Genomic DNA, 26,406 nt, shown 5'->3' on the forward strand with positions numbered 1-26,406 from the left:
AATTATGTTGTTTAATTACATTTTGTCTTATAATTATAAGTGTTGGCTGTACATGTGGGCCTCTTCCTGGTGTTCTGAGACAGAGGGAGCTGTGGACTCTAGCAAAGAAGGATGGCACCCGTTTTAATAAGCAGCCATTGAGAACTCGATGTCCTCCCATCCCCTGTGCTGCAGCTGAGATTAATATACTTTACTGTGCAATTCAAAATATTAAATACAGTGTTTCGTGCCAGTAACTATGAGAGAGAAAAAAAATGCAGTGCTGGTTTAACACAAGGTTACTTTATATACTCTGTTGCTTATAATTCCCTGAACTGTCGCCCCCATGCCAGTCAAATTACATGTGTGTAAACATGCAATCAGGCTGAATGGGCATCCAGAGCTAGAAGTTGTTGCTACTTATTTAATTGCAACAGAAGATAACAAAACAAAACTCAAGTGCTATGGGATCCTACACAGAAACTCTTTTTTTTTTCTCTCCGCCGGAAAACTGACACATCTGACAGCTCTGTCGGTTTATTCACTGAGGAAGAGGTTGAGATTGACACAATGCACCACAACAGCTAGAATACAGCACTCTAATTAAAATTTGTAAAATACCTCTGTAAATATGTATTGCTCCTGTGATTTTGTCTGAAAGATAAATTGAAATTAGCACAAATGATTAAATGAGGAGACACGTCTTTGTCTTTTTGTTTCCATAATTGATCAGTTCTATCTCAGTAATTTCTGACTAATTCACTTCAATTAACTGTGAAATCATTTTTGTAAGCCCTGATGTTACCCTCTTCAAACTGAATATACTGCAGAACAAAAGAGAAACAAATGAGTATTCTTGATTAGTATGATAATTAATTAAATCTTGTATAACTAAGCATTGTATTAATTTTGCTACAAAATAAGTTGCTTCCTTAAAATTTTCTCACTCACTCACTCTCGCCAGAGAGAAAGAAAGAGAGACGGAAATATATGAATGGATAGATATACAGACAGATAAGTTATTGATGTATTGATATCTGCAAATATCACTTAAACATCTTGTAGTCCTCATCCTGAGTTATGGTTTCGAAACTTCAGCACTGAACCACCCGTTTCTCAGTTAAGCAAGTTTATTTTATGAAGAGTGTGACCCTGGGTGAGAGGGCCAAGGGCATGGTGACTGACCTGCGGTTCGGCCTGCTACACACAACATCCCCCCCTCCACTGTGGCCGCTCTCACACCAGCCATACACAGTGGCATGATGGATGGAAAGTACACATGTTATCAGACTAACTGTGCAATGTGACCCCCGGAACCCTGAGCTACAGGCCCAGGGGTTGAGAGTGTCTCCCGTTATTTCAGCTTCATGTTCTGCAGTTCAAAGTGCTCTGTGAAGCGAGACCTCGCAGCTCTAATTACAGGGAGGGCGACACCTCCAGTTCAGGCAGGTCTCCCCAGCCTGCAATGACCTGGCAGATGGTCCCTGGCCAAGACCTTGCATTGCCAGCCACTCTCAACAGGAGCTAACTGCTCCGGGCTCAATTAGTTAGTTACTTAACTAATTAGTTGCCTTCCCCCTCCAAGTGATTGTTTTGTCTTAGTGCTGTATAATTTCAATATTAATTATTTAATTAGCTGTCCCTTTCTTGCCCTCTCAGTGCTTCATGATGGTGGGTTCAGTGGATAATTAGTTATGCATTTAGAGTGTAAAACTGGCCTTATGCAAGTTCACCATAGTAAAATGGCACTATAATACCAGGGTATTGTTGTTTCAGAATACTGTACCTCCCTGTGCTTTACCACAATGTCACTTTCCCACACTTTACTGTAGTTTTACAGTCCGTCAGGCTCAGCTCTGCATGAAGAGGTGGAAGTTGGTGCGCGTGAACTCCTGGTGAATGGTATCGATCAGGGAGTCTGAGTCGGGGGGGCACTCGGGGGGCACACGGGGCCAAGCCAGCGGGCTCTGCTCGGGGGTGTAGGTGAAGGAGAAGGAGCTGCGGTAGAGCAGTCCGTCGCTGCGCACCAGGGACAGCGGCACTGCGATCGGCCGGCGCCGCCACCGCCACTCGCCGCTGAACACTGACACGTCTGGGACCACGCACAGCAGCGACCTGGGGCTCCTGCAGTCAACAAACAGACAACATCCGCTCAGGATCTGCCAAGGGACCACTTTCTGCCAACTTATCAATGTCATCAGAGCCATGTCCAAATTTGTGTGACTGGACCTGTTCTCTTCAAAAACATAAAACAGGAGTGTGACTCCCTGAGTCTGCTCTAATACGGCCTCTGACCGGAGGACTAAGACCCCGTTCACACTTATTAGGCTGGCCCTGGGCTGCCTCAAATTTAAACCTACTTTTATCTGCAAGTCTAAAAGTGCTGTTACAATTCAGTAGGCCATCTACATTAAATCACAAGAAATTGTATGCATTAGTTTTCAATAGCCTATTCAGATTTATAATCTGAAAATGCGTATTACATACACACACACACACACAGAGTACATATAATATATTATAGTAGTGTTCATATTCACATTTAGGCCGCTTCGAAAGATTTAGGCTGGGTCAAAAAGCGGGACTAGTTTTGACTCGGCCCAGGGCCGCCTTATATCTATGACCCCGTTCACATTTGAGTTAAGGCAGCCCTGGGCTGGCCTAAATCTCAAATGTGAACGGGGTCTAATATTCACCTGTACATGGTCTCTGCTTCCACATCTCCAAACCAGATCTTCAGGTTTGGGGTGAAGCTTTCCCCCTGTACCTCCAGCATGGCCACGTCCCCGCCTCCATTGAGCTGTGAGTACAGATGGAGAGGACACCCAGTCAGGCTGAAGGACAAGCTGATTGTGAGGTTCATACTGAACGTTTACAAATGTTGCTGAAGTGTTTTTCAACATTAACAATATGTGATACAATCTGCAGACCCTATTCTATGTTCTTACCAACTTATTTACCTTACAGGGACATTCTTGACCATTAAAGCCTTCAACTTGTGACTCTTACTCTCTCAGCTAAATCTGAAATTACCAAATATAATTTCTGACCAAGGGCCTCACCTCCAGAGAGCTGACGAGGGGGATGGGGGTGACGGAGGCCTGCACACAGGACAGGCTCTCGCTGAAGGTGTACTCCACTGTCTCCGTGCCGATGATGGTCCAGCACGATCCGTCATTCAGCAGCTCTTTGTTGGGCTCCCTGGGGCAGCCAGAGGCCTGTGGGGGGGAAGGTGTTTATACACAGGTTGCTGACCTGTCCACTAACTCAGAGTCCAGGGGTGGTAGGGGAATAACCACATTATCTTGTGAGTAAGCCCAGGCAAGAAGAGTACCTGGAACTGGATGATTTTCTCATTGGACAGACACAGGTACATCCTATTGCTGTCCTTGAGCTGGAAAGCACACTTGTGCAGCTGGGAGACTGGCTCGTCCACGTCCAGAATGGCATACTGCTTGTTCACCTTGCGGATCACCTGAAGAGTGGATGAATGCAAAAGAGATGACAATGCCAGTGAGTTCACTTCCTTAGAGCACATGTAAAGTTGCAGAGACTGCACCTTGCCATCGTCAGTCCTGTTATTTCCTCCCATGTTTATTACAGATGCAGAATACTGTAGACCAAAATCACTAGAATGCATGTCTGAAAGGTACAGAATGCTTCACTTTCTATAGGGGGGACACTGAGTATGGACAGGATTCGACCCCAGTCTTTCCTGACTTAAGATACACAAACAGAATGCAAGCACAGGGCCGTGAGAAGGGCGAGTTAAAGCTCTGGGGCTGAGCTGGAGTCTCAGTGGGAAAGAGTTCAAACAAGGATTCTATTATTAAGTCCCTATCCAGAGGTCAGAAGCACAGGGACAAAGTGCAAGTCGCCATATGAAGGTCAAATCTAATTGCTGAACACATTGACCCTTGAGCCTGGAACACCACACCAGCCCCCTGCCTGGACAAACAAGTAACCGAAAGAAAAAATAAAAGTGAAAAAAGAGACATGCATTATAAAATCAAATCAAACATGCAACAACCATCAGAGATCACTGGCATCTGCAGCAAAACCTGGTTCCCATCACACTGTACTGCTCCTGTCATTCATCACAGACATAACAATAATATCTGCAGTTTTACTGAGACTCAGAGATAAGCCCATCCTCTACTCCCAGCTGCAATGGGCCTGGTCTGGAGTCTGTCTGTGGTGCTGTCTTCACAGTAAATAAACACTGTCGGACACCCACACAGACAGAGACTGTAGCAGCCCCTGCCCATCTGCAGAGCTGCGGAAAACATTTATTTATGTGTTCGTCTTTCAAACTCATAATGGATCTTGAAGAAACAACCACAACTTGTCTCAGATTGTTTCAAAGGTGAACTTAAAATATACACATTGGTATATACACTACCGGTCAAAAGTTTAAAACACACCCATTTTTCCAGTTTTTATTGAAATCTAAGCAGTTCAAGTCTAGTGAATGACCTAAAATGGTACAAAGGTAAGTGGTAAACTGCCAGAGGTTAAAAAAAAAAAAATTGGTTACCGCAACCTGAAAAATAATGTACATTTCAGAGATATATACTGTGTTACTACACCCTCTTAAGCATTATTTGGCAGTGTTACGCGCAGCTCCTGTGCATAGAAGTTACACTGTACTCCTACAATGCGCACATCATTTGAAAGCTTTTTCTCTTGGCTAAGAGTGCGTTTCATTCTCAAACACATCCGATTTACAGTTTCCGTGTCACCTGCCATCATTCAGAGCCCGGGGGGGACACACGCAGTCTGCTCCGGGGATGGGGGTTCTCATTCAGACGGTCATAGATCACTCAGTTTCGATCGGATTTCTTTGTAAATAGGCTTGTTTTGTTCAGAACAATATATAATATATACAATACAGTATAAATTATTTGATGTTCTATCAAACACAGAGTAGTTCAGATCCAATTATGTAAAATCGTTGTGTATTAGTACACTGTAAACACTGTTTTCCATCTTGACATTTTGAGCTCTCTATGGGTGTGTGTTACTCCTACCAAAACGTGGATGGTCTTGTTTTGATCAGTAGACTGTCTGGTTCCAGAATATGTCATAATTGTCAATATTTTCTGAGATTTTATATTCCTACTCAGACCAAGTATCCCCCTTCCCCCCATTTCAGAATGTGGGGAGGGTATAAAAAAAAAATACATCAGAGAATGCTTCACATCGTTAGAAAGCTGAGAGTCTCAGCTTTCATGGGATACCAAACAGTTGGCAAAAAACACAACAGTGAAGAGTACATATGGGTTTAAATAGAAGCACACAGATTTGGTGCCTTTTTAAGGGTACCAGAGGGGTTTGTCAGCTTAGGGGGGTTAAATTTTGTTAAACAAAATGATTCTATGATTTCTTTTTTATCTTCAATTGTTTATTTGTTCTATGCTTTAATTTCAGAGTACATTGAGACATTAAATTGCATACATTTCAATTAAAACTGGAAAAATTGAGGTGTTCTAAAACTTTTGACCGGTAGTTTATAGCAACTGACTGAACCTCGACACAAAGGTAGAGCAAATTAACAGATCGATTCAATAACATCAGAAGTGGGTTGGGATGGAATTCAGAGGGGGTTGTGGCCCTTATAGGACTGGGACCACCTCCCCCCCACCCGCTGGCACAGATGGCATGGAGAGAATAGGAAAGTGTTTACCATGGGGGGGAGTGCCACCCCAGTGGTAGTGCACACCAGCTGGACTGCGCAGCCGTAGCAGACGTAACCCTCGCGCACTGGGTACTCGCCCTGCCCGGCCCGTTGCTCCTCCACTGCACAGAGAGAGAGACAGAGACAGAGCACATCAGTCATATGGGTAGGGCACTCTCACTGCCTGCAAAACAGTACAGAGGCTATTTCAATTACTAATTGGAGTTTTTTTTTTATAAAAATACAGAACAGAAGAAAGGAGGGGAACAAAAACAGCTGGAAACATCAAGCCCAGTGAGGACACAAGACAATTCAACAGATGAGATGCGAGGGAGCAGTGCTCAGACTGAGCCCTACCCAGGGTGACGGTGAAGGCCGCCCACTGCCGGGCACTGGCCACAAAAGCTCCGGCCTCCACGGAAAGGTAACGCGTGCTGACAGTCTGGGAGCGTAGCCGGTTAAACAGAGACACCTTCGACCCCGAGGAGATACACACTGCTCCGGTACACCGGGAGGGAGAGGGAGAGGGAGAGGAAGGCACAGAGGAAGAGGGAGAGCACAGTCAGGGAAGGCAAGCATTCCTACACGGCTCGTTTACAAGTCTTTCTGATGTTCTGTGAGGTTGCAAAACACTGTTTAAGCAGCAGCACAACTGAACTTTCTTCACTATGAGCTGCACTAAAAGCCCAATTTTCCAGTGTGGGAAAACAGCCCATCAGATTCCTCCTCTTCAGACTGGGCAGTCTGCCCACAGTGGAAAATAGGGAACAGTGTTTCATTTACAGTAAATCTGTATTTACAACAAAAGCCCCATGTTTGAACTGTGATCTCTGATGCACACGTCTTACAGTTACTGTTGTGAAATTAGCATTATCAAATCATCGACTTTACACTGAGGTAAAATATGCCCACGGTGTGAAGATGGAGTGAACCCAAAAATAAAGACCTATTTCACTCTATTCACTGACTGTGATGAGGGCTTAAAAAGACACTTCCTCTGCAGAGGTGTCTTTACACAATTTACACATTCTCGTCTAACATCTAAGCATCTGACAAAAGTTTATTTTCCTCTCAATGTTCAGTTCATGACAATTTCTCAAAGATGAAAGCAGGGCAAAAAAGTCCTCCCTACATGCAGGAAAAGTGCTTACTGCAGCCGAGTGTGGGTTATGAATAGTCTTAATGCGTGCAGGATGCATTCCCCAAACCGAGTCACATGGTTCCACAAACCAGAACCTTTAGTTTCTTCCAGCACACAATGAAATTTCATTTCAAGGGTTACACAGCACACTAAACTGTTTAGCTTGTGCCCATAAATTAAGATATATAATAGCAGTGGTGAGACTACTGACTTTGCAGAACCTTTCATGGTCAATGTAAGATGTAGGTATTGCAATAGCTTTGGCATTTTAATCTTAGCTCCTCAGACATACGTTTCTGTGGCTCCTGCCGCAACGATGTAAGAAACTGTATTACATGGCCTGTGCAAGTGATGGCAGCTGGTGAGTGTCTGTTATGTCTTTTTCTCCTATCTGGCATCTGTCAAGTAGAGTGAACTCTGCTTGTGTGTGTGTGTCAGTGTATGTGTCAGTGTGTGTGTGTGTGTGTGTGTGTGTGTGTGTGTGTGTGTGCTCAAAGTGCTAACAGCTGCCTCTCCTCTTGCCATACTGCAGGGTTCATACCTACACTGACACCACCCTCCCCTGACAGCATCCCCCCGCTGCTCACTCACAGTCTGCATTCTTCATCGACTGCTTCTTCTGGGACGGCTTTGAGATGACTTTGATCAGCCTGCTGTAGAACGTGCCTATCTCCTGCCCATTGCTGAAGAAAAGCTTCAGGACAAGCCGGAAGTGTTTTCTTTTGTCGGAATCAGAGATGTACAGAGCCTTTGCACAGCCAAACCTCTGCAATGAAATTGTTAAAAAGAGATCAAACTAAGACCCGCACCTCCCTTCAGGTCTGGTTGAATGGTGGTTGTTTTCCCCCGAAATTTGCTATCGCCCCTTAGTTACCTTGGAATCAGGCTGCTCCTCGAAGTTCAGCTTCAGCGTGTCCAGCTGGGCTTCCCCTGCATTGTCCAAACCCATGTAGCCACAAATCCTGCAGCTCGAGTCGCCCAGGCCACTGGCTAACAGATGGAGAAGGAAACGACATGAACCCAGTTGTAAGAGTGAAGTGACCTGCATCTTCACTGAGAACGTTTGGACAGAATTCAGATTGGATCAGGGTTTACTTGCAGATGGTGAAGGAAAGTGATGAGCACAACAGCATACAACCTGCCTTCACTGGCAGGTGTTTCGGGGTACTCTGTGCTTAGACTTTTGGAATATAAAATTAATGCATTTGACACCACTCCCTCATATCTGTAATTAAGAAATTAAATGCATTTTCACACAAGAAAGGTGTCAGTTGGTGTGTTGCTACTTGAGTAGCCCTGAGTAGACTGTTGTGTTGATATAGCTTTGTAACATGCACATCAATTAATATCGCTGCACTGTGAAAGTTTCTACTATAGACCCCCTGCTGGCTGTCATTTGAATTGACACACCTCTCAGCTGCTCTTGCTTGAGTTTCCAGCCCTGCCCGCTGAGGTAGACACATGGGGGTGGACAGAAGAACCTGTGGGCACATTAGCGACTGAATGAATAACCATAAAACATTGCAACACACACAAGGTTAGGGTCTGGGCTAGAATGAGGAGATAGGAAATAGGCTGAGTCAAGGAGTATGGTTTAGACTCGGGGTGAAGGAAGTGTAGAGATTTATAGACAGTTTAAGAGCTGTTGACCATCATGGGGAAGATTACAGAGAAGGATGAGAGAAAATGTGTGTGTGTCGGGTGGGACACTGACAGAGTGGGCAGCTCTCCTCCTCACCGCTTCTCATTGCCATAGGATTTCTGGGCCACCTTGGCATGTAGGATGAGCACGGTCTGGTCAGGGTGGAACTGGAGGTACTGCCGCACTGAATCCCGAGTCACCCCAGACTGGTCCAGCCCTGGCCTGCAGGACAGACAGCAACCAGACACAACACCGGGCTTTCAACTGACCCACTGTAGGACAACATCACTGTGATGACTTATTATTTATTGTTGCTATAAATCCTTATAAAACAAGAAGTCTGTAAAGCTGATTGCGGACACATCTGTCAAAACGATGATTTGCGCTAGAATATTTATGTGGCGATGTCGTTAGTTTTGATTGAAAAGCAAAGTAAGTACCATTGTTATGTTTTGGTGATGTGACGTTTTTTTCAACTTTTTTCAACTCAGACAGAAACTTGAATTTGTGCCAAAAAAGTTATTTTTGCAAAATAATGATATTAAAAAATGCAAACAGAGGATTGTTTATATATAATCTATAACATACTGTATGAAATTCTCCTTTAATCACAAAATAGTCACGTAAACATGAAGTACTGGAAACAGAACAAAGGACACTTTCCTCTCTTGGATAACTCACGGAGACAGACAGCGAAATACTAGTTGTGGTTACAATTCCAGTCCTGACCGCCGGGATACATTGCGGAACAGACAAACACCCTGAACTAATCTTGTGAATAAAACAGCCCACTTTTCATAGATTTCACACAATCATGCTCAGATGTTTCAGATTTATTCAGTTCTCCACAGACATTATTGCATTCCATGGCAGGAAAGATTCCTAGAAATGATATTCAACAGTATAAACAACAATCCCTGGTAATTTTTTTTCCACTATAGCTGTACTACTCCATGGCTTTGGCACAGTGTTTTAAATATTGAATGTTACTACACAAAGCCTGGATCATTTCATGTATATTACTATGCATAATCTTTTGCTCCAGTTCTAAAATGTTATTTGGGAAAACCAAACTGAAATGTAACACGTGTCTATAAGCCATATACAATATTAGCTTTCTTGTTGGATGAGTATAGGACAGAAAGAGATATTTTCAGATTAAGGAAGGGTTACTGAAATAATGGCCACCTTCAAAATCAGCTCATCTGTTTCAAATTTGGGCTATTGACTTTCTGACTTTGGCGCAGAGCTAAAACAATAAATACTGATGCTCCAGACATGCACGGAAACTGCAAACAATCTGGTGATATTAAATGTAAACAACTGTCCCATCTTTTGCAAATAGCTATGACCTTATTGTGGGATATTATATATAATTAGATAATAACAACATTGTAAACATTTGTATTTTATGTATTTGTAAAAATGCATTATGTCAATGGTGTTTAGTGCAGTTTGGTTGCATTCCAAAAACTCAAGATGGAACAGCAGAAATCAGTCAGATTAATTGCAAACTGAACTCTACAGTGAAGCAATAGCTAATTCTTCCAAGAAGTGTATCCTAGACTCTCTTTCTGAGTGTGTTTGTGTTTGCGTATTTTAGAGCAGCAGTAACATGCTATTATGCCTTTCCACCCATTTGAATACTACTTCAGTATGAGGCTTCCATTACCATTAGGTAAAAGAAGGACACTGCCTTTATATAAACCGTTTGTGGACCACCAAGGAATGCAGCTCATAAATTATAGAATGCTAAACATTTCCAAGAAGAACAGTCTAGTCGTCCTGAAAAGAAAGAAAAAAAGAAGAAAAAGATTGAAAGACAGAGGCAGAATGGGAGTCAGCAGGGTCCTATTTTTAACATCAAAACGAGCTGGCCAATCCACCCGGGCTATTGCCCTTTACGGGACCGTCTTTCCACTACATTACAGGACTGAGAGGAGACTTGAATAGCAATTGTTCTGGGACCCTGAGAAACTGCTGTGCAATGCCCACCAGCGGTTTTATGGTAGCAATAACCTGAAGGAACACCACCCGCCCAGATCGTTATCATATCAGTCTCAGTGCTGGAAAAGCCACAGGGAAACAGCCTGTCTGACACAGAGACGAGGTGAGTATATTTGGAAATTATCTCATTCAGATATATTCTGATACAGACTGTTCTATTTATTTAAAAATACAATAATCACAAATATTATTCTGTAATTTGTGAGGTGTGTGTGTGTGTGTGTGTGTGTGTGTGTGTGTGTGTGTGTGTGGTGTGTGGGGGGGGGGGGGTTAGTTAAAGATTGCCGGAGAGGTCAGATTTGTGTGTGTTTATGGTGGAGATGCAATTGAAAATCATAATATGTATTTTTTCATAATCTCTGCAATAATAAACACACTTTATCAGTATTTGGTAAAGTGTTTAAATAATTATGAAATATCCAAAACACACACAATTTGTTTGAAATGACAAAAGTCATGCAGACATGTACTCAGAAAAGGTTTAACAGGCCTCAGGGACTGTTCCCCCCATAACTAAACAGACAATGAAACAAATAAAATGATAAAAAGTTACACGAACTAGACAACATGTTTAAAGCAGAAGTGATGCTGCGACGTTACAATAAAAGAAATCCCAGATGGCTTGCTTGCTCTGCTCGACACGCCTCGCTGCTGCAGAGCGCATTCCTGTGACACCGAGGTGCAAAGGCCGTGCAAACGAGCCCCCCTGTGACGGGTCAGGGTCCCGAGCACTGCGACCTCCTGGCATTTCGCACGGGGGGCGCCAGGACGGGGGCGCCAAACTGCCCTAACCGTCCCTACCACCACAACATAGTGCACACATAGCGACATAGTAAGCGATTCATGTTGCAATTAGTGTCAGTCACTGTTTCATTATATGGCGGTACCCACTTCTGTTTGGGAAATCCTTCGTTGTTATAGTCAATTAACAAATGAGAGATATGCATAAGAACACTTGCATTGCCACTCTCATACCTAAGTTTCTGAGCATAACAGGAGCCACTGATTTCAGCTGCATTTCTTTCTCCGTGCATTAACGCAGTCTTCCCGCTGCGTTATTTGCGCACAGCTGCCTGTGAGATCCGCAGCTTGAAGTCCGACACTGGCTCCCCCCGCCGCCGTTTCACAAGGGGAGGGGTCTGAGCCTTTAACCCTCTTTCCCTGAATTAATACCTGCAGCACAACGTCTCAGTCCACTCCACTGCTCCGTGACGCTAAAGAGCATCCACAAGCTCCTTTGACCAAAAAGGACATTTTTATATTATAGTCTGTTTAAATAAAATACAACAAACAAGAACGGTGTAGATATAATCCAACTAAAGTGTACATATTCGTCTGGTATAGTAGGGATTTGTTCATTGCTGACCCTTGCCTGGGATATTGGACTGTGCGGAGGTGTCGTGTCGGTGTGCAGCTCTCAGGTTACCTGTCCCAGCCGGCCCGGCGCGGCCCGTCGTGCAGCAGCGCGCCCAGGTGAGTGAGCGCAGGTGTGTACAGGTCAGCGGGCTGGAGAGCCTCTGAGGACACAGGGGGATGCAGACCGCAGTTAGGCACGGGGGTCGGGTCAGACACACAGCAGGGATGTGCAAGCCGGATTATGGGAGGAAGATCCATCTTAATGTTTTGTTTAAAAATGAAAAAAGAAGAGGAAAACGACGAAGAGAACACAAACGTGTATAGCTTTGCATGTGTTGTTATCAATGAATCCCGCTGCGGAATTGCTTAATTGCCAAAGGGGAAGACACAGTACATACAGGACAAACCAACCCGAGTGTCTGTATGAATGCAACTGCAGATACCGAGCAGCGCAGACAGACTAGTGTGTGGGGAAGAGAGGGGGAATACAAGTGCAATGATTAAAATCCTAACCATTTGGCAAGACTTACAGCCATCAGTCCATGTATTGCAGGACAGTCCCTCTGCCACCAGTTTCTAGACTGCTGTACATTAAGGGCTATTTCTGTGGATTGTTGAGGACACGTCGCTTCTCCCGAAATAGTTACACAGGTGCGCAGAAATGTGACAGCTGACTTTATTTGTATTCGTCTTCTTCTTCTTCTTCTTCTTCTTCTTCTTCTTCTTCTTCTTCTTCTTTGAGTTGCTGTGATGAGGGATTTCCAAATAGTACAATAGTTTGTGCTAATAGCTAATGCAGGAGGGCTGCCCGAAACGATTCCCTTCGGTTCTTCGCGAGTCTTATTGTTTCAAAAGGAAATTAATTACCCCGCTGTGTGCTCTGTTGAGAAACACCCGAGAGCCCAGTCGCTGATTATGTATGCCTGAACTAGCACTGAATCCCTCAGGCCAGCACAACGCTACCTGAGAAGGCGAAAGGTGGGAACATTTTTTAATTTAAAAAAGTGCGCCATCATTGAATGTGATGTTTTTTTTTTCCAGTAATTGCAAAGAGTCGCATTTGTGTTGTTCTTTATGCTGTATTTTTGGGTGTCTTTTGAATTGTTTTATATATGGCTCCCTTAGTGCAAACGTATGCTGCCTGGACGTTCATTGTGACCCTTCTCACAATGAACGGAATTTGGAGTTGATGATGGTGATTCGGCTGTTATATATGTGTTATATACATATTTTATATAGATAGGGTTCATAGTGTTAGAGGCGAGAGAGCCCGGTCTGAGCACAGCTGTAACACGGATGCATGGAGATTTAATTATCTGCACCTTTCCAGACTCCAACAGTAGCAGATCCAACATCTGCTTTCAATCCTTTAGCAATGCAGAGCTGCTAGATTTTAATCAGGCTCTCTGGCGAGGCTGTCAGTCATTGTTAACCCATTCATTACTTTAAGCGCCTCTTGCTGGCTCTGCAAAGGGGAGAGAATATTGTCATCGTGAACAGAAGACCCCTGAGCTGTTATATTAATGTGAGAACAGAGGTGCCTCTGAGTGTGAGAGCTCTGCCAGGGCTGTGACACTGACACCCCCAGTGCCACCTCCCACCCACTCTCCACTTACAGTGCTCAGGATGCACTATTAGTTAATTATTTAAGTGTACAATTATTTAATTAGTTAATTAATTCATTTGTTAAATAGCCAAATTGTTAATTTGTTAAATAATTAATTGGCTTATTAATTAAAGTCAATACAAAATAGAAATCGTGAGTTGGAATCGCAGGTTTGATCAATTCCCTGTCAAAATAAGAGTCAAAAAGGCGATAGGCAGAATTGACTAAGGACCAATCTGTTTAACCATAAATCCCCATTAACCTGCAAGCTTAATCCATCAAATCAATTATAAATGATGCTGACAAGGAATGTAATATCGGTATCAGCCGGTGTTGGAATGGAGGGGAGCAGAAGCAGGAACATCTGTCCTGACGCTTCAACAGCTGTCCTTAGAGCATGGTCAGGGGCTCTGCTGGGTTCTGCTTCCCAAACTGCAGTCTGTAATCCTCATCAGAGCCCACCCCCCTGTGAGGCACAACGCAGCATGAAGCACAGACACAGGACCGGCTGAGCACAGAACACACTCACAAGCCTTCAACTAGGCAGTCAGGACAAATCAAAAGAGGAGGCAAAACACAACAATAGCAAAGAGTTATGCTGAGGATTATATCAGTGGAAAGTACACAATGACGGCAGAAGTGAAGGTTTCATTCTAGAGGCTGTTGCCTCAATAGCAATCAATATCAATCTCTGTGTAGGCCTGTTGTTCTGGTAAATCACCTTGGCTTTTCAATTACCTACGACACACTGAACATTTTCAAAGTCTACATCACAATATGTCTAGTTTAAATCACACGACCCACCTGAACCGCTGCGTGGACATGTGGTTTAAACGCACTCAAACTCTCTTCCCCATCACTCACCATGGCTGCCACTCCCTGTGTGCTCCTCAGCCTGGTGCCGCAAGGTCAGGTGTCTCAGCCCATGTGTTTTGTCCTCCATGGTGGGGAAGGGGACAAGCGGATGCTCCTGCAGTCCCAGCTGGGCTCCTCTGAGGCGGCTCTACTCAGCTGTGTCTCTCCTGGGCGGCTGGACAGCAGTCGTGCTCCTTGGCCTGTTTTTAGTTCCTGTCTCCCTGCTCAGGACAAATGCACTCTAAATGACTGTCCCTAAGGTAGCGTCTGTGTGCTCTGAGCCAGGGGCTGTGGTCAAAGTGCAGGCTTGTGTTCTCTCTCTCTCTCTCTCTCTCTCTTTGGCCTGTGGGTGCCCCCCCACCCCCTTCCCGGACATGCCTGCTGCCCCGGGTCGGGCTGCCAGTCTAGCTGTTTGTTTGTCTTTGTGATTGCCACCTGCTATCCAGGTGCTGGTTTTCTCACACCTCCCACTATCTCCTGTGCAAACACCACAAGAGATAGAGAGGAGAATGGGGAGAGTAAGGTCCAGCTAGAGAAGGGAAACTTTACCCTGTGATTGGTCTGAAGGGGCTGATGCCCCTTTGACTGCCATACAGGGCTCAGGCCTGGGCTGGCGCAGGACCCTCCTCTGCCAAACACGGCTGTCGGGACAAACAGCTTCTTGTACAGTCAGTGAACAAAGGCAGGGTGCGAAATGCAGTTTCCAGTGCAGCCTAAGCCATAGCCTTGTAAACACTCCTAACTAGTACTTTGGGAGCTGAAGGAAACCACACATGACATGTATTAGACTTGCTGTAGCCCGTCTTCACTTGTCTTGACATTATTGTGTGCTTCCTAAAATGTATCTACCCACCTTCTGGACATGGGTCTAAAGGTACATATGTCTCATAGGTTATTTAATCAGAAAGCTGATCATTCTCAATATCTATTATTATTATTATTGATTGAGAGTATTTTGCATGTCTTGCGGCAGACAAACCCTGACAATGGAAGCAATGACAAAGCAAATCTGCACAGCAGTGATCCTATTCACTAGACTGCTTAGCTTGATCTCATTCACAGATAAAAGGAAAAGTCTTCTCTACCACCCGGTCACACTGTGTTGTCTATAATTGGTTCCAGATCACAGTGCATGGACCCAGATGAAATACTGGGCTCATTACAGACAACAAGAAGGTTTTTGATAATATACCTTTTTGTAAAGCAAGAAAAACTATATATTTTTTCTTTTTTCCAAACTGTGCTGCCTGGAAAGGCCTGCCCAAGCTTCCCTATGGAGGCAGTCTGATGCCTGTGAAAGGATCTCTTCAGCGCTGTCTCAGGGGCCTTGTTGGGCTGAGTGCAGCAGGCCTGTGAAGAACAGGATCACACTGGGGCTCTTTGTGCGGCGGTATCAGGGTTAGGTTTTAGTTTCAGTGTGAAAATCCTAAAACAGGTATTGAGTTATGTGTAGGGTCTCCGTGTAGGCTGAGTGAAGCCATTATTCAGGCCGGGATCTCTGCTGCTTCTCAGTAAACCACACTCATTTCGTGGGGGAGCCTGGACAAAGAGCTCTGCACAGCACTGCCTGTCCCTGGACCTCCTCCTCTGTCGAGGGCCCCACTAAAAGAGTCCCTCCCTGAAACTGGACTCCAGCACCACCTGACTGCAGACTCTTTACTGCCCGGCTGCCAAGGAGTGGAGTCGCTGAGGCATCAGGGCGCCTGACCTGCAGGGGGTACCCGAGTCAGGTTAGGGAGGGTGACAGTGATCTGTGTGCCTTGTCAGGGTGCCACACATAAATGCTTTCTACATATGTTGAGTTCCAGGTCCAGTGGTTTTAACATCAACTGGAGCACAGTCATCAGGGTAGTTTAGTATTTATTTAGTTGTTTGAATAAAATGGTTTTATCTTTTGTATATTTTACATAAGACTATATTTAATATGTTCTGATATTTTATTGTGTGTTACATATGAAGACAACAGTGTCCAGAATAACAGAACCCATAAGACAGATCTCGATTATGCATTTTTTTTCTCTTGTTCAGCAATTCCAAACTGTACCACATGATGGAGCAATATTCCAGGTTAGAGGCGGCTCAGCTGTTCTTCAATCGGGCAGCACAGACAAATTACCTTTATTCACAAATTAGAACAGCTTTCTTAGTTATAATTTCAACCAGCAGATTCATCTTGTCAGTATTTCACCGAGGATCAGCTGTGCAGTGTTTTTTTTTTTTTTTTTCACAAGCCTCTGACAATAAGATCTTAAACAGATGCTTCTCTTGTCGCTTTTAAGTGTTGGTGGTCCAGTGGATTATTTCCAAAGTTAATACAGACAGCTTCAGTTAAATAAAAGCTGCACTTTCTGGGGACGGTACAACAAACCTTCATGTGTAGCTAATAAACCCCACCTGACCCCTGTCGGGGGCACACAATACTAGGATCTGGATGATGAGTGTTTGGAGAATGGTTCATCCTTGTGTTTAAAAAAGGAGATGAAAAACAGAGACAGTGTTCAGACATGACTCATCACATCACTGAGAATGAGATTTACTGGGACACAATCTGTCGGTGTGATGTTTCCTAAGATCTCCCCAGGCTCTCTGTGTGGCCACTCCTTGACTGTGTGTTCTGTTTCTCCTGCAGTGAAGCTCAGCCTGTCCAGCACCAGTCCAGTCCTGACTCCAGCCCCAGCACCCAGGATGAAGCTGCTGCTAACGTGTACATCCATGCTCCTCACACTGGTCATTCACCTGGAGGCCAGGCCACAGGAAGGTGAGTTTGTTCATTAGTTACTTCATCTCTTAGTCAAAAATGAGGCCTAATGAAAGTGAAGATGTTATATTTGTGAAAGTGAATTAGGAGTGTCCTACAAGTTTTGTTTGGCTTTCCTTCTGGTGTCCTGTCATATTCCTTTTGTCTGTGTAAGACAATGACATGGTTCACTCTCAAAGACAGTGTGTGATGTGCACAAGGAGAACGTGAATGCTAACGACAAAATCTAATTCCCAGCATTGCAGAAATGCAAGATGGGACCAATCGACCTGGTGTTCATCATTGACAGTTCCCGCAGCGTGCGCCCCTTCGAGTTTGAGACGATGCGGAAGTTCATGATTGATATCATCCACACACTGGACGTGGGCGCCAATGCTACGCGGGTGGGCGTGGTGCAGTACTCCAGCCAGGTGCAGAACGTCTTCTCCCTGCGCAGTTTCACACGCAAGGCGGACATGGTGAAGGCCATCAATGAGATCATCCCGCTGGCCCAGGGCACCATGACGGGCCTGGCCATCCAGTACGCCATGAACGTGGCATTCTCAGGGCAGGAGGGTGCACGGCGTGGCGTGCCCAGTGTGGCGGTGATTGTGACGGACGGACGGCCACAGGATCGTGTAGCCGAGGTGGCACAGCAAGCACGGGAAAAGGGCATTGAGATCTACGCAGTGGGTGTTGCCCGCGCGGACATGTCCTCGCTGCGTGCCATGGCCTCACCTGAGTTTGAGGAGCACGTCTTCCTGGTCGAGTCTTTTGACCTCATTCACCAGTTTGGCCTGCAGTTCAAGGACAAGCTGTGTGGTGAGCTGCCAGTCTCTCTCTCTCTTTCTCTCTCGCTCTTTCTAACACACTCCACGCCACTATGACACACTTCCACATAATCCTTCATTCTTCACTGAGCTTTGGATAGACAGCACAGATTATCCTGATAAGGAACGGTCTTGTGAAATTATTGTATTATTGTTTGCATATTTTACAGAGAATGTGGCTTCATTCAAATTTTTATTTATTTGAAATCAATTTTTTTAATGTTGCATGAATGACCACACAAAAGAAAAAGAAAACAATAAACTCAAGTTTTTATCTTAAAAAAATGAAACGCTGGTTGTCTCTGCAGGGCTGGACATGTGCACTGAGATGGACCACGGCTGTCAGCATGTGTGTGTGAGTGAGACCAGATCATACCACTGCGAGTGCCACGCGGGGTATACACTCAACGCAGATGGCAAGACATGCTCTGGTGGGTCCGACAACAAAGCCTGATCATTCTCAACATATCTCTGCACTATGGATCAAGGTGTCAGCTAAATGAATAGAGCTCAACAATTCCTACTACTAATACTATTGAATATTCCGCTTGATGTAATGTAGAATTTTCAGTTTTTAAGCTGAATCTCATCAAGCCATTCAAGAAATACTCTCAACTCTCTCAAAGAAATGTAAGGAAAATGCAGTACATTTCTGAGTCTGTGTCTGGAAGGTCTTGTGAGCGGACACAAGGAAATTGTATACACATGGAGCACATTCGTTCAGAGATTAAACCAAAATCTCCTCAGTTTGGGAGCCAGAAAAACTGACATTATAAAATAGAACAGTTATCCAGCTGGAATTATTAATGCAATTATAAATAGTGAAAATGGGATGCAAATAAAGATGACAGAGCACATTGGTCTTCCAGCAGCAGTGCAGCACAATCCACCAATCTGACACTTTGGGGAATTTTCCTCTTTCCAAATCCTTTGAAATATTTTTTGTTCTAATCTGGTGCCAGACCCACACTGGAATGTTACCCAGCTCTCATTAGACTCTAATGACTTTTGGACCCAGTGTATCACACCAGTTAGAAATGTAAAGCACATGTTCAGAAACATTACTTGGATTAAGCGCCAGGATGTGCGGCACTGTTAGATTCTGCTAGGCTGCAGCCCAGGTGTCGGCCAGGGGCATTAGCACAGGTTTGACTTAGTATCATTTAACATTGAAAAGGGAATTAGTGTTCTACCTGTGATAGAGCTTTATCAGAGCTACAGACTAGAATATACTTTAAATATACAAAGACTAGAGGTGTGTGGGAAATGACTGATCACAGCTTCTCTCTCCCTGTAGCTATCAACCTGTGTGCGCAGGGGAATCACAACTGCGAGCATATCTGCGACAATTCCCTGGGCTCCTACACCTGCCGCTGCCGGGCTGGGTATTACCTGAACCAGGACAAGCACACGTGCACAAGTTAGTGTGAGCCAGATACCTGGTTCAGACCAAGGCGGGCCCCCACCACTGCACTGCCTGCACGCTCGTTTCATCATCCCTCCCTGACATGATGCAATGCAGACTGCAGACATGGCAGCAGCAGCACTCTCCAGAAATGATGATACAAACCCCCATGCTGTCAACCCCCACTAGGGGCTGAGATGTTTGTTAATGAACATAAACAGGGCCTCCGTCAGGACCTCTGTGTGTGGCATCACTTGCAGACAGAATGATGGCTTCTGAAAATAATAATAATGTGCAGGAAAAATTGGGATACTCACAGGTTCAAATATGAGCCATTGTGGTAGGAGTTCAGAATGACCTTCACCTGTAAGAGGTCCTCTCTTTAAGCGTGACCCTGGTCCTTGTCTGCTTGTGACAGTGGGTTGGAAGGCTTCTCCCGACACACTGCTCTGCAAACACCACCCTACACAACAACACACAGCCGGTGTCACATTATAGGACGCAAAAACAAAACAACAAAACCTCAGCCTGATCCATTTGGTGGAGAGTTTTTGTTTGATTTGGGCTCAAATGTCTTGCTTTCCATCTCCTTAAATAAAAAAAAATCTACCAAACAGGTATTTGTATATATAAATATAGCCATATCTATTTCCTAAAATTCATAGAGTGTAAATATATCATGGATGTATAAAAAACTTTTGGATAGAAATATATGTTACAGTATATGTTTAAAATATGATGTGTAATAACAGCACATTCTACTTTCCTGAATCTCACACAAAATAGAATATATTGACGGTATATATTACGGATACATATTGGCCATATAGTTGAGTATAGAATGATAGAGGTGGCTCAGCAGCTCTGCTCAGTCTGAATATCGACTAAATGGACAAAAGAGGAAGGGAAAGAAAAACTAAAACAAAAAACAAATCTCTGAAAAATTTCCAGATGAAACACAATGTCACACTTCAGTACTGTTACTAGTGGCAAGTGAGTTTGAATCTATTAATATGCTGTTATTTTGCTTATTGTTGAATATTGGAAATAATAGATGTATCATAGTACACTGTAATCACAATGAGAGAAATGTGTATTATAATTCTCACAGTTTCTAATATATTATAACTGTTAATGGCATACGTAATAACATGCTCATAGATTGATGTTAATCACTTATAGCTGATACCTAAACTACGGTCTACAGCTGGCAAGAGATCCTTGTTTTTGTTGTTGTTATTGTTTTTTCTTCGCGAGCCAGGTGTTTGTTGTTGAAATGCTATGGGGCGGTTCTGTGAACATCATATTCTCTCTCCCTCAGTGATCGACTACTGTTCGTTTGGGAATCACAGCTGTCAGCATGAGTGTGTCAGTGTGCTGAACGGCTATTTGTGCCGCTGTAATGATGGATTCACTATCCAGGATGATGGGAAGACCTGCAAGTGTAAGTGGAACACAGTGGTCACTGTCAGGGAAGGGCCAGCTCAACACACAGGGGCCTCCTGTTGCCTGGAGGTCTGTGGCCCTTTGATAGGTCATCTCTAAAATCTACAGTATATATAAAACTAGAGTATTTAATTCTGATCCATTTGGAATAGTAATAAATTCAGGTACTGACTGATCATTTACAACACCTGAATACCCTACAGCCCTTAACTGGACAGGCGGCTGTACTGGACGTGTTGGACTAAGCAATATCTATGTGTGTGTTCCTAGTCCTTACCTAGTCTCTCCTCTCTTTCTCTCACTGATGCTGCTCTCCCTTTATAGCGGACGACATGTGTAACTCTGTGGAGCACGGATGTGAGTTCCGCTGTGTCAGCACCCCTGGCTCCTACTACTGCGTCTGTCCCGAGGGCCAGCTTCTGCAGCAGGATGGCAAGAGCTGTAGCAGTACGTACTCGACCCAGAGACCTCTGACCTGCTGTCTCCCTCACACTCTCATCCCTCTATATTTCCCATCCATTGCACCAACAGAGCAGCATTATGACAGGTTTTCACTAATTGATCTGTGAGGTTAATCGAGCAGTGCCGTACCCCTTTGCTGTTGCACTGGGAGATCCCTGTGTCTACAGAGAAGGAAGAACACGAGACACTCTTTTTTATTGTTAACCAAATGCATTTAAGTCTGCTATCTTTTTGATAGCCCTGTGGTAAAGCACATTATAGTAAAAAAAATAGAAGAACATCCCATGGATGTTTGCAGTGTAGACAAAGTATTATAATGTAGGCCCTTGGGCACTGTGTGAGTGAGGCTGTGCAAAAACTGGACAAGCCTTAAAAACACACCACGTGCCCTGTCCTCCTCTTCCTCCAGCCTGCAGGACAGCCATTATCGACCTGGTGCTGGTGATCGATGGGTCCAAGAGCGTGCGTCCACAGAACTTTGAGCTGGTGAAGCAGTTTGTGAACCAGGTGGTGGACACCCTGGACGTGTCAGCCAACGGCACACGAGTGGGACTTGTGCAGTACTCCAGCCGCGTGCGCACCGAATTCACACTCAACCAGTACCACAGCGCTGATGCCATCAAAGCTGCCGTGCTGAAGGTGGACTACATGGAGAAGGGCACCATGACCGGCCTGGCACTCAAACACCTGGTGGAGAACAGCTTCTCCGAGGCTGAGGGTGCCCGGCCACCCGCACGCCACATCCCACGTGTCGGCCTGGTGTTCACTGATGGGCGCTCCCAGGACGACATCTCCGAATGGGCCAAGAAGGCCAAGGAAGCAGGTGAGGGAGGAGCCGGATCTCAGTGAGTTGCCAGAGGTCTCTTGGCTGCCCTCTCTGTCGTAGCAGTCAAAGAACCTGACCTGGCACAGTCCTTTTCCTGGGTCTCCCCTCTCTGACCTTGGCACTACCTTCGCTCCCTCCATCACCTCTCTCTCTTTCCTTGTCCTCTACTGGTCTGTTCTCTCTCCCTGTACATTCATCGATTCACTCCCTCTGAAATTTGTTCTCCTCTCCTTGGATGTCCCTGTCTCCCTCTGTCCTTTCCTGGCCTGTTACCTGTACATCAGCACCTTCCCTGACACTGACCTCTCTCTCCCACTCTCACCCTGACCCTTCTCCTTTCTCCCACTGCTCCTGACCTCCCTCTCTCTCTCTCTCCCAGATATCACAATGTACGCAGTGGGTGTTGGCAAGGCCGTGGAGGAGGAGCTGCAGGAAATCGCATCAGACCCGGTAGACAAACACTTCTTCTACAGCGCAGACTTCACTGCCATCAACCAGATCGCAGAGAATCTCAAACTCAACATCTGTGCAGGTAACCGACAGCTTCACTGTGCTGTGCTCTTTATTTATTTGTCTGTTTATTTATTTAGTTATATGTTCTTGTTCATGTTCTTGATTCCTCGAGAATGGTTCTCCTCTATACTACCTATCATCTGACCCCTCAAGCAAGGGTAGTCCTGGTTTTCATGTGGGGTGGGACAGTGTGACACAGTAAAGGCGCCTACCCCAGTTGACCTGACTGACCACTGTGGGGAACACACCAGCAGAGAGGGGAGGAGCAGAAGAAGAAGAAATGCTGATCTGAGGGTTATCACAGCACTCACGGTCTGTCTGTCTCTCTGTCCATCCACAGAGGAGAGCCTGGGGGAGATAGAGGTAAAGGACCCGTGCGCCTGTGAGACCCTGGTGGAGTTCCAGCAGAGCACCATGAGCACCCTGGAGCAGCTGACACAGAAACATATCCTTTTTCACTGAACCCCTGGAGACAGGAGTGTGTAAGGGGGCTGCTTATGCATTCACTGAGCCCACAAGTTCCACCACAGTGCCTGGCCGACACACAGCAGGGCTGTATCTGGTAGATCTGTTCCTAGTTCTTACACTGTGCATGGATAGTCTTGCTATATTTGGTTTCTCTCATTTTAACATCATTTTTATGTATTTATTTATTTAGTTTGTTCTTTTTATTTGAGTCTAATTTCATAAAAATAAAATATGGTGATGTCGACACTACAGCCGCAGCTTACCGACACACTACAGCCACAGCTGACCGACACACCACAGCTTGGTCAAAGGTTCCAGTAAGCCTTCTCTGTAAAGTTTCTTAACAGCTTGCACTGACAGTGATGACAGCCAGACTGGAGGACCTGGAGAACCAGCTGCTGTCCAAGAAGTGAAGAGGATCGACTGGGTGTGTGAAGGATCTGCAACTGGACAGCTTGGCCTAGTTTAAGGGGTTCTTCATATAAAACACTACTCGCTTGTATAATGGAAATGCAAATGGCACTCGGAACAAGAGCAGTTACAGTCGGACCGCATTCACGTAGTGACACACGCACCTCACACTTGACACAGACACCTAGGGTCACCCCAAAGGGTTGGTCATCAGCAACACACCCAAACCCAGGCTCACCAAGATCATTATTTTGCCCCATTTGAAGATTAACCTGCTGATCGCAAATAAATGTCCTGATTTTATTCTGCTGTTGTTGTTGTTTTTGTTTTAGGACTATAGTTACAGTATCCTATCCACCCCAAAACAAAACAACAGCAAACAATAATTCAATATTATACTTTGGAAAAATATGTATGTTATATTTATGTTTTAAAACATGGAAACAGGGTTTATAGTTTATAATATCTCCCAGTGGGGCAGTAAAGTTGTGATCTTGTTAGTTTGGTATTATTTTATGTTAAACGATCATTTAAACTATGCAGATATAAGAGTTTGTTTATTTAAAAGAAAAAGTAAATACGATCATAATAATTTATTACTGCAATAAGTATACAGTACACACACGTCCTAAAACACCGCTGTGTGCAGCTGTGGAGAAGACTGCAGAGCATTTGATCTGTTCATTAGACACAAGTCAGGTCAGGGTTTTAATATGAGGCCTAGAGGGCACTGTGAGGTGCTGACATTTCTGTGGGTTTTCTTGTGAGGGCAGACCGGCTGTCTCATCTCAGCCACACCAGCCCCCTTCGCACTGCACACGCCAGGGCTGCCATGTCAGCAGCACAGCATGGGCTATGGAGAACAGTTGCACAGTAAAGACGATGGAGGACACAGAGTCTTACCTGCCTCTGAGCCAGAGGGACGCTCCTCAGTCTAGCCAATAGAGAAGAATCTGTATAGCCGGACAATGCTTCACTGCTGTAGTCAGAGACCAGACCAACATATTGTCGATTATACAGCCTAGTACTGCCTGCTGTAATCACAATGTTAATGCTTTGGGATTTCCTGGCTTGTGCAACATAGAAAACCCAGATCTTAATGATAATTTTTAAATTGAGACACACACACACACTCAAACACATTTATATCCCAATTCAACATTAATCGTCTGCTTCCCTTTGGGATTTTTGTAAGCATTGGTGTGCAAGTTGGTAAGCGGACTGCAGACCCACAAAGCAACCCCTCCTCACCAGTGACCCTCACTGACCCCGTTACATCTGCCCACAGAGATGCCTTAAAGTTCTCCTCACTGTTGTTACTCAGTCTTGAACGCAAAACTTTGACCAAGCTGATCGATCAGTCGGTTAAGATCCATGTAAACAATCAAACCCCATTCGGTGACGAAGGCTGAGCCACAGACCGCAGCCGGACATGTTAGCTCTGAGGTCTTCCAGGAGAGCTCAAGCTCTTACCACAGCGCCGCCTGCTGTATTCAGCACAGGGTCAGCAGTGAGGCACACTGGCCACCCGAACACAACTGGAAATCAGTTGAAAAGACAAATTTTACTCTTTACTGAACACCTGCAAATAAATTAGGAAAATACCAGAGCCTCACTGGACCTCTCCCATGTCAAATTACACCTTTCCCTTTATATCACTGTGCTCCTACATTGTATATCAGGCAATTGTATACAGCTTTGTACATAAACAAACACAACACTCCTCTTTGATCTTAGCGCAGATGTTCATTATGTCTTGTGTGAAATTAAACCTCCGTATTATTTAAAAAAAACAAAAAACGTGTACCTCCTTATCTTGTCATTTATGTATATTTTCTAATAATCTTTTCTTTTTTTATAATAAAATGAAAATTAAAAAAGGCATACTTTTCTGTATCCTCTTGCTGAATGCAACACACACACCTTTAAAACAATAACTTCTCTTTTTCCTATCAAAATCTATACATAATACGATAAACTGTAGCTCAGAATAATGAAACAGTGAATAATAAGAGTGGTGTTCCTGACTGGGAGGATTTGTGTGCGCAGGAGAGCAGGGATAGCATAGGTGAAGGAGAGAACACTATGATCTTTAATCTTCATTGGCACTGGACTGAAAGACATTACATGCAGCTCAGACTGACACAGCAGATCATGTATATGTCTGCAAAACCCAGGGTAATTTAAAGATTAAACATGAACTGTAGGCCTACATTACACAGTAAGTGTGCTTGTTATATTTAAATCACAAGGCAATGCAGCATGGGAACAGCTTATTATGGTATGGCATGATGTTTATTATGCGGCTATGTTTTAAGTCAAATGTATTTGCAATAGTGAAAACATTGAAATGGGTAACATAATTCCTTCTGCAAGTCAACAAAATGCCACACAAAAGGCTGATAAAGTTTCTGTGTGAATGGGGCTAAAGATACTCAACTCTCTTATAGTTCCTTACGTGAATATGTCCTTAGGACCTATTTCTCATGAACAAATATGTGTGAGTTTTGGGTGAGCCAGAGGAAGAGGGTACAATAAATAAATAAATAAACACTGAAAATGATGTATGATCTTATGAAAATGTACCCTTAGCTGTGAACCTGATCTGGGCTCCTGTGCCGAGAGTGAGCTGTGTGCTTTCTCCCTGTTGACAGAGCGCTTCAGACACTGCGCAGGGCCGGGGAACAGCACAGTCAGACTGGGACTAATTGCTCCTCCACAGAGATGTGTTTCTCTCGAGTAAACTCAGTCCCCCATTCCATTAGCGTGACTAATAGTTCCCTTGAATGCCAATTGATCTTTTAAAAACAGTGCCGTGTCACTCCTGACCTTTGTCAATCGCGCCTAATGAGGACTGATGGGGCCGGGCAGCCCAGTCTGTGTAATGATGTCTTCAGTGCCTTCCTGACTCTGAAGACAGGCTGAAATGTCAGAGAGTCCCTCAAGCCTTGGCGACGAGATGGTAATTGGTCCCACATTAGGCCCATTGCCGACAGAAGGAGAGAGAGATGGAGAGAAGTGGAAAAACAGAGTAAGGAAACAGCT

General features: G+C 44.6%; 2 protein-coding genes across 4 annotated transcripts; one reads left to right on the top strand and one right to left on the bottom strand.

Moving 5' to 3' along the window:
* Positions 1 to 14,351, bottom strand: rbpjl (recombination signal binding protein for immunoglobulin kappa J region-like). Its single transcript, XM_066702855.1, has 12 exons — positions 14,273 to 14,351; positions 11,873 to 11,963; positions 8,536 to 8,661; positions 8,208 to 8,278; positions 7,672 to 7,787; positions 7,389 to 7,563; positions 6,014 to 6,151; positions 5,666 to 5,778; positions 3,314 to 3,454; positions 3,042 to 3,197; positions 2,676 to 2,779; positions 1 to 2,103 (listed from the first exon to the last, which is right to left on the bottom strand). Exons 1-12 carry the CDS (start codon positions 14,349 to 14,351, stop codon positions 1,830 to 1,832), a joined length of 1,584 nt encoding a protein of 527 aa, XP_066558952.1. The 3' UTR covers positions 1 to 1,829.
* matn4 (matrilin 4) lies at positions 10,389 to 25,243 on the top strand. 3 transcript variants are annotated; one of them, XM_066702055.1, is made up of 11 exons: positions 10,389 to 10,549; positions 16,893 to 17,021; positions 17,259 to 17,822; positions 18,139 to 18,261; positions 19,128 to 19,250; positions 20,557 to 20,679; positions 21,006 to 21,128; positions 21,553 to 21,966; positions 22,349 to 22,501; positions 22,823 to 22,925; positions 23,303 to 25,243. In XM_066702055.1, exons 2-11 carry the CDS (start codon positions 16,949 to 16,951, stop codon positions 23,361 to 23,363), a joined length of 1,860 nt encoding a protein of 619 aa, XP_066558152.1. In that variant the 5' UTR covers positions 10,389 to 10,549; positions 16,893 to 16,948; the 3' UTR covers positions 23,364 to 25,243. The 3 variants fall into 3 exon arrangements, with proteins under 3 accessions (XP_066558152.1, XP_066558153.1, XP_066558151.1); XM_066702056.1 differs by lacking the exon at positions 10,389 to 10,549 and adding an exon at positions 11,600 to 11,933; XM_066702054.1 differs by lacking the exon at positions 10,389 to 10,549 and adding an exon at positions 11,600 to 11,919.
* The last annotated feature ends 1,163 nt before the right edge of the window (positions 25,244 to 26,406 follow it).

This window comes from Amia ocellicauda, chromosome 4 (genome assembly GCF_036373705.1).
Source record: "Amia ocellicauda isolate fAmiCal2 chromosome 4, fAmiCal2.hap1, whole genome shotgun sequence".
Classification (NCBI taxonomy): Eukaryota; Metazoa; Chordata; class Actinopteri; order Amiiformes; family Amiidae; genus Amia; species Amia ocellicauda.

Excerpts from the sequence above, each read along its gene's own strand:
- rbpjl (XM_066702855.1), bottom strand. The coding sequence starts at position 14,351 with ATGGAGGACAAAACACATGGGCTGAGACACCTGACCTTGCGGCACCAG. Across the intron at positions 8,662-11,872 it reads CGCCGGGCCGGCTGGGACAG|GCCAGGGCTGGACCAGTCTG; the intron begins GTAACCTGAGAG and ends TCTGTCCTGCAG. Across the intron at positions 7,564-7,671 it reads AGGAGCAGCCTGATTCCAAG|AGGTTTGGCTGTGCAAAGGC; the intron begins GTAACTAAGGGG and ends ATTTCATTGCAG.
- matn4 (XM_066702055.1), top strand. The coding sequence starts at position 16,949 with ATGAAGCTGCTGCTAACGTGTACATCCATGCTCCTCACACTGGTCATT. Across the intron at positions 19,251-20,556 it reads GGACAAGCACACGTGCACAA|TGATCGACTACTGTTCGTTT; the intron begins GTTAGTGTGAGC and ends TCTCTCCCTCAG. Across the intron at positions 21,967-22,348 it reads CAAGAAGGCCAAGGAAGCAG|ATATCACAATGTACGCAGTG; the intron begins GTGAGGGAGGAG and ends TCTCTCTCCCAG.